Source organism: Oncorhynchus clarkii, chromosome 6 (assembly GCF_045791955.1).
Source record: "Oncorhynchus clarkii lewisi isolate Uvic-CL-2024 chromosome 6, UVic_Ocla_1.0, whole genome shotgun sequence".
NCBI classification, from domain to species: Eukaryota; Metazoa; Chordata; class Actinopteri; order Salmoniformes; family Salmonidae; genus Oncorhynchus; species Oncorhynchus clarkii.
The window spans coordinates 24,275,880-24,283,185 of record NC_092152.1 but is presented as its reverse complement, the minus strand read 5'-3'; the positions used below and the strand labels follow the sequence as shown (position 1 = coordinate 24,283,185).

Here is a 7,306-nt window from a genome sequence, read left to right as displayed (position 1 = left end):
CTTTGCACTACTTACCTGGCTACACATCCACTTCGCTGCGGCCAAACGCCACGTTTCTTACTGCACGTCAAAGGCCCATTCTTGAAGCACTGCTCCCTCTGCTGTCTGGTGTAGTCTTTTTTTAATTTATTTTTTTAATGGTAACCTTTATTTAACTAGGCAAGCCAGTTTAAGAACAAATTCTTATTTACAATGACGGTCAAACCTGGACGACGCTTGGCCAATTGTGAGCCGCCCTACCGGACTCCGAAACCACGGCCGGATGTGATACAGCCTGCTGTATGTTATAATGAACAATTTGGATCTATTATTGTTGTCGAGATATTTTATCTTTAATTAATATTTAAATATTCATATAGTGTAAATTAATAACGTTTTTTGGTTCATTTCCTATTTACACAGAAGTGAGCGCTCACCAGTTTTGTATGCATAACTTACCTCCTCTCTTCGTCGCTAGATGGCTCAAATTAATCATTTTTGTGTGAACAGTGCCACGTTCGGTTGTCGAACGTTGCAGATAGAAATGCCATGCTTGTTCTACATAACATATTTATTTCTGAACGTTCCAAAACGTTGTGTCCTGTTGAACGCGCCCAGCGAATGAGCCAGCGGTGTTCTGTTTCTATGGCAATGACACTTACGCCCCAGATACAGCTCGATGACATGCGTAGCAACCGCCAGGTTTATCAATTACATTTTAGACTAAAATCACATTTTCTTTGACACATTTATACATTTTCATACATATATTCCCATCTATTTCAAAGTGTCAAATCATAAGTCATAAAACAAACGAAATGTTCTTGAACATTCATTCATTCTTGAACTCCTTTCAGTAGTATCCCATGATGCATCGCCTTATTTTGTTGTAGCTGAGGGTGATAAGAAGACTGACACAGCCCATCCATCCTGTTTCTGCCGACAGAAGAGGAGCGTTTGGCGTCATCAACGATAACAATGCCTAACATGGCAGAACGGATTTAGCCACTGTAGCAATTACGACAAGAATTTATATATTATAGAATATTCGACGATATTATCATATTTCTTTAGGGTAGGTATCACGGTAGGTTGTTAAATGTATAAACCCTTTTCCTCTCTGTTTGGTCAGTGGTAACACAGCAGCAGGACCCCTCCTCGATTGAACCTGCCTCTGGTTAACGTTATATGTCTATCTAGTTAGCTAAATTAGCATAGCTATCTATCTATTTGCAATGGTTAATTTTTTTTGTCATGCATTGTTTTGGAATGGTAAAATGCAATGGGGCCATGGTGAACATAACACGATCTTCAAAATCACATTTTCATGCAGCATAACTAGAGCTAGCTTCCAATAACTTTAGCTTACGCGTCAGCTAATGACGATTTTCTTGGTTGGATAGCTACCTAGCCATGTGTGACTGGATAGCTACCAATAAGTAATACTAGCTGACTTGCTGGTTGGTTGGCTACACAATGCCAAACGTATTTAACGTTGCTAGCTATCTATGACACGTTTAGCTAGCTAGCTATTTAGATTTGGAATGCAATAATACGATGTTGTTTACAAACATGTTGAGTGGCCTTAACCAATTGTTATGGACCGTTCAACGTTCGTCTCAATTACAGTGCACATTAAATTAAACAATTAGTTAACTACGGTATATGGCTAACATTAGCTAACTAGCTTTGCTGTCAAATCGATTTTGGATTGGAAAGTGCTGCTGGTTGGTTGTCAGAAGCGCGTGTGATAGTCGGATCGGGTGCTGTCCGCAATGCAGGTGCTGAAACCTTAAACGCTCTACTATAATTTTGTCGTAGGGCAATTCTATGGTAGCAGGATGATGCTGGGACTATGTTCACTTTAAAATGTATGCCAAACAAAAACTAACGATTGCAAAGTTAAACAAACCATGCAACTCTATGCACGACTTCTCACAATTTCCACTGAAAATTGTACAAAAAACGATTTACTTGTAGAACAGAACAATTCTATAGTTGCCATGGCACGCTATTAGCATCCTAAGCACAGAGTGCCTGTAAATTCGTACATATTTTTGTTGTTTTTTAAAACAAATTAGTTTTTGATAACATTTCATGTGTCTGCAGATTGACTGAAAGGTCAAACTTTTTGGCTAGCCTTTGTTTGAAAGACTCATCTGGACATATTGTTCTACCTGGCTGCCAATTCCTGATCTTTTGAGAACATAATTTGAGGAGTTGCGTGAAGCATGAGAGGAATGGGAGATGGAGGAATACAGCAGAAGGCTTGTAGAGAGGACGACTGGCTACTATTCTGAACTTTGTGCTGTGAGCTTTCTGGAACTCAGAGCTGCTGAGGCGTCACCCAAGTAGATGCTGCACAGAGTGGAAGAGGAGAAGTCTCCGACTCCGGTTGGTTCCCAGACTTACCCTCTACAAGATCATCAGCAGACTCCATCACCATCATCTACCATTCTCTGTATAGCACCCTTCACTCAAGCCATGAGCTGACCCTCTCCATCTTTGGAGGATGAAGCTTTCAAAGACTTGTCCTCTATTGGTTGACCTGTCATTATATATTGCTTGTTTGATTTGAGATTCTATGAAAAGTGCTTTAGAAGTGTAATATGCACAAGGCCTACTTAAAAATGTCCACAAAGTTTTACAAAAACACATTTATTTGAAGAACAGTGCAGATGCAAAGTTTGATAAAAGGACTGCACAAACAGCACAAACTGTCATTCTGTTATCAAACTTTGCATCTGCACTGTTTTTCAAGGTAATGTGTTTTTGTAAAATTTTCAGTGGAAATAGTTACAAGTAGGCCTTGTGCTTATAGTTGTATAGTTTGTTTAACTTTGCAAGCGTTGGTTTTTGTGTAGCATAACATTTAAGTAAAATATATGATTCTCAGCCTCATTCTGTTATCGTGGAATTGCCCACTAGCATAAGGTATGTCTGACTTGCTTTTCCATTTGAATGACTAATGAATCCTACAAGGACACATTGTCTTATTGCTGCAAACCCAACTGGCTACCTGGCTGTTCTGGTGAAAAGTGGAATTGTATAGATTTAATTTGGCACATTTTCTAGCAGATAAATAAATATAGGCTAAATGTCTTAATTGATTCTCCAAAAGCACATGGAAAGTTAATTCTGTCAACTGGAACAAAGTAGCCATTCAACAAAGGCATTTGCTCCACACCCACCCATCATGGTCCATAAGAAAGCTGTGAGTTCATGATAGCTCCAGAATACTCTTGAGGCAGCACCTGGCTAGGTGATTCGTAAGTGATTTTCTAAGTCTTACAGTAAGTGTGTGAGACTTCTCCCCGCGTTTTATCACAGTGGGTGTGTCTGGAGCGTTAATCTGTTTTAGTGAAGGATGGTAGCTAGTGTGTCTTGCTGCTGCAGTTCATTGATTATTTATGTATTCTGTGAGAGGAAATGCTTGTTGGTGTGTAAGGGGAAGGGAGAGAGGAAATGCTTGTTGGTGTGTAAGGGGAAGGGAGAGAGGAGAATGGAGAGAGGAAATGCTTGTTGGTGTGTAAGGGGAAGGGAGAGAGGAGAATGGAGAGGAAATGCTTGTTGGTGTGTAAGGGGAAGGGAGAGAGGAGAATGGAGAGATTAAATGCTTGTTGGTGTGTAAGGGGAAGGGAGAGAGGAGAATAGAGAGAGGAAAGGGGAGTTATCACTTATCACAGATATTCCATTTTATCTTCAAAAGCAACATACATTTTGGATAACTGAGTATACCAAATCACTACAAAGGTAGAAAGAGGGTGGAGGGTTGTATGTTGATGTAATTACAATGTGATGTCATTAGATAATGTTGTTAATTTAATTTTGCCCTGTAATGTCACTGTGCTATCGCATTATCCGTAGTGATGGGAAAGGATTCTGGGAAGTAACCAGGCTTACTGGCATGATCAATGGGAACCTATCAAGCATCAAGCCTGATGCTTGGTAGGGGTGTGTGTGAGTGTCTGCCATCCAGGGTTTACAGGAAGGACTCAGGATTACTCATCTATTATAAATGATCTCTCTTAGTGCACTCTTTATGACACATCAGTCCCTCTCTCTTTCTGTGATTACTCTGCTGTGTTGGGAGGTCAACTGGTGTCCTTTGCTTCTGTACACACAGTGAGAGAATTTGATATGGCATTGCTATCACTGAAGAGCATGTCTTAAGAGGTGACACACAATTTATTATTCATGTTAGTAAGATGATGATGCAATGGGGAGAAGCTATGAGATGTTTTATTGTAGCTTGCTAATGTATTCGGGGGGAATGCTCTCTGCACTCAGAGGGGAAAATCAATGTGCTGTCTACTCTCGACTCAGTGGTGTTGTCTGGGAGAGATTGGAGACAATGGGGCTGCTGCTCTGTTCTGACTGACTGATGGTCTCTTACCTCACCCCTGGGTGCCGTCTCTGGCTGAGTACTGGATGCAAGGACATCCAAGGAGGGAGGAAGGGAGGGAAGCAGGCCCAGCCTGCTGCTGGAGACTGGCTGCATCATGCCGCACCCTCTGTCACTGATGTTTGCTAATGTTCTCAAGATCTCTGAAAGCATTCTGTATTTACCCTCAGCAGCCTCATGTGCTTTGTGTACTGAAGTGGAGGAGTAGCCTGAGGTTCCACCTAGTTTGTTTGTCCTTTTGTAGCCTCGTTTTTTGGATGACCTGTTGATAATGACCTATTCGGCCTATTATATACTAGATTTTTTTACTGTGTTAAAGTAGGCCTTTTGGCCAACCAACAGCGACACTGATGAATTGTTTCCCCCTGAGGTTTGTCTTCTTTAGACGTAGACTGCCCACTGATGATAAAATCAATAGCTCGACATCAGCGTTTGTAAGCCAATTAGAGTAAGCAACAAAGGTATGTGCCTATGTGCCCCCTCTCTCCTGGCAAAAAGCATTATAACGGTATTGACCGAGTAGCATTCCAAAGACAATCTCGAGATCGATAGTGTGCTATTTATAAATAAATAAAATATCCTGTGTGTTATCATGTTTGGGCATTAGTCTAGTCAATGACTACTTTATCAAGCCCAAGCAAGTGGCCAGGAGTTTGGATGGATTTGATGGAATTGTCTTGTAGTCGTAGTGACTGTTCAGTGTATCGTCCAAAGAGGATTATCCCAGAAGTCTATGGGTGAAAGGGTGAGCATTTAGGTTCAGCACTGAACCCCAGATAGTACGACTCTTGTTTTGATGTTGTCTGTTTGTCGCCTGTGTTTGCAGGTCTCTAGGACTGGTGTGTGTCTGCTGCATTGTCTGCCATGGCATCCCACAATGGTACCCTGGAGAATCAGCTGCACAGCGCCCAGAAGAACCTGCTCTTCCTCCAGCAGGACCATGCCAAAACACTGAAAGGTCTACATGCAGAGATCCGCAGACTACAACAGCACTGCACAGGTGAACATGCTGAACCTCAAATTGAACATGAACTGTGGCCACTATACCTAAATACATACACTTCATACTGCTACAGAATATAAAAACAAACTAGTGCAACCAAAATAAAACATTTTGAACACCTAGATTGCAATCACACTAGATAGACTATTACATTCTGAGTCATACATGCTGAATACTCATTTACAGTTCTGCCTGAACAACATGCACAGTTACATTAGATCACAGAACAGCAGCACTGCAAAGTTGAACAGGATTAAACATGAACAGAACACACCAGGGATCTTCAACTGGCGGCCTGCGGGACAAGTGTGGCCCGCAGACTATATTATTTGGCCCCTAAATGTTTTCAACATTTATTACATTTTGTTATTATATTTTGACATGAGACTAGATATTTACCTCAAAATTATTAGAATTTAGAAAATGTATTCCCAACTGTTTCCACTCATAAATAGAGAGACATACACTACTGTTGAAAAGTTTGGGGTCACTTAGAAATGTCCTTGTTTTTGAAAGAAAAGCACTTTTGCCCATTAAAATAACATTAAATTGATCAGAAATACAGTGTAGACATTGTTAATGTTGTAAATTACTATTGTAGCTGGAAATGGTTGATATTTTTTTTTTTTTATATATCTACATAGGTGTACAGAGGCCCATTATCAGCAACCATCACTCCTGTGTTCCAATGGCACGTTGTGTTAGCTAATCCAAGGTTATCATTTTAAAAGGCTAGCACAGCTGAAAACTGTTGTTCTGATTTAAAGAAGCAATAACACTGGCCTTCTTTAGACTAGTTGAGTATCTGGAGTATCATCATTTGTGGGTTCGATTACAGGCTCAAAAGGGCCAGAAACAAAGAACTTTCTTTTGAAACTCGTCAGTCTATTCTTGTTCTGAGAAATGAAGGCTATTCCGCATGAGAAATTGCCAAGAAACTGAAGATCTGGTACAACGCTGTGACCTACTCCCTTCAAAGAACAGCGCTAACTGGCTCTAACCAGGAAAGAAAGGGGAGTGGGAGGCCCCTGCGCACAACTAAGCAAGAGGACAAGTACATTAGTGTCTAGTTTGAGAAACAGACGCCTCACAAGTCCTCAACTGGCAGCTTCATTAAATAGTACCCGCAAAACACCCGTCTCAACGTCAACAGTGAAGAGGCGACTCCGGGATGCTGGCCTTCTAGGCAGAGTTCCTCTGTCCAGTGTCTGTTCTCCCATCTTAATATTTAATTTTTATTTGCCAGTCTGAGATATGGCTTTTTCTTTGCAACTCTGCCTAGCATCCCGGAGTCGCCTCTTCACTGTTGACGTTGAGACGGGTGTTTTGCGGGTACTATTTAATGAAGCTGCCAGTTGAGGACTTATGAGGCGTCTGTTTCTCAAACTAGACACTAATGTACTTGTTCTCTTGCTTAGTTGTGCACCGGGGCCTCCCACTCTGCCATTTCCAACTACAATAGTCATTTACAACATTAACAATGTCTACACTGTATTTCTAATCAATTTTATGTTATTTTAACCTCTATGGGATCGTTCGGGACGCTAGCGTCCCACTTCGCCAACAGCCAGTGAAATTGCAGGGCGCCAAATTCAAAACAACAAATCTCATAATTAAAATTCCTCAAACATACAAGTATCTTACGCCATTTTAAAGATAAAGTTCTCGTTAATCCAACCACAGTGTCCTATTTCAAAAAGGCTTTTCGGCGAAAGCAGAACATATCATTCATTATGTTAGGTCAGCAACTAGTCGTCACAGAAAGCATTCAGCCATTTTCCAACCAAAGAGAGGTGTCACAAAAAGCAGAAATATAGATCAAATGAATCACTAACCTTTGACGATCTTCATCAGATGACACTCCCAGGACTCAATGTTACACAATACATGTATGTTTTGTTCGATCAAGTTCATATTTA

General features: G+C 40.9%; 1 protein-coding gene across 2 annotated transcripts in view; it reads left to right on the top strand.

Annotated features, from left to right (window-relative positions):
- Positions 1–938: 938 nt before the first annotated feature.
- The window catches only part of LOC139411992 (coiled-coil domain-containing protein 92-like), a 12,160-nt gene continuing 5,792 nt past the window's right edge, over positions 939–7,306 (top strand). Inside the window, exons 1-2 of one of the 2 annotated variants that reach the window (XM_071158762.1) lie at positions 939–1,054; positions 5,211–5,384. In XM_071158762.1, the coding sequence (XP_071014863.1) occupies positions 5,249–5,384 (136 nt within the window). In that variant the 5' untranslated portion in view covers positions 939–1,054; positions 5,211–5,248. Of the gene's footprint in view, positions 1,067–5,210; positions 5,385–7,306 lie in introns of both variants that reach the window. The other variant, XM_071158763.1, reaches the window with a different exon arrangement.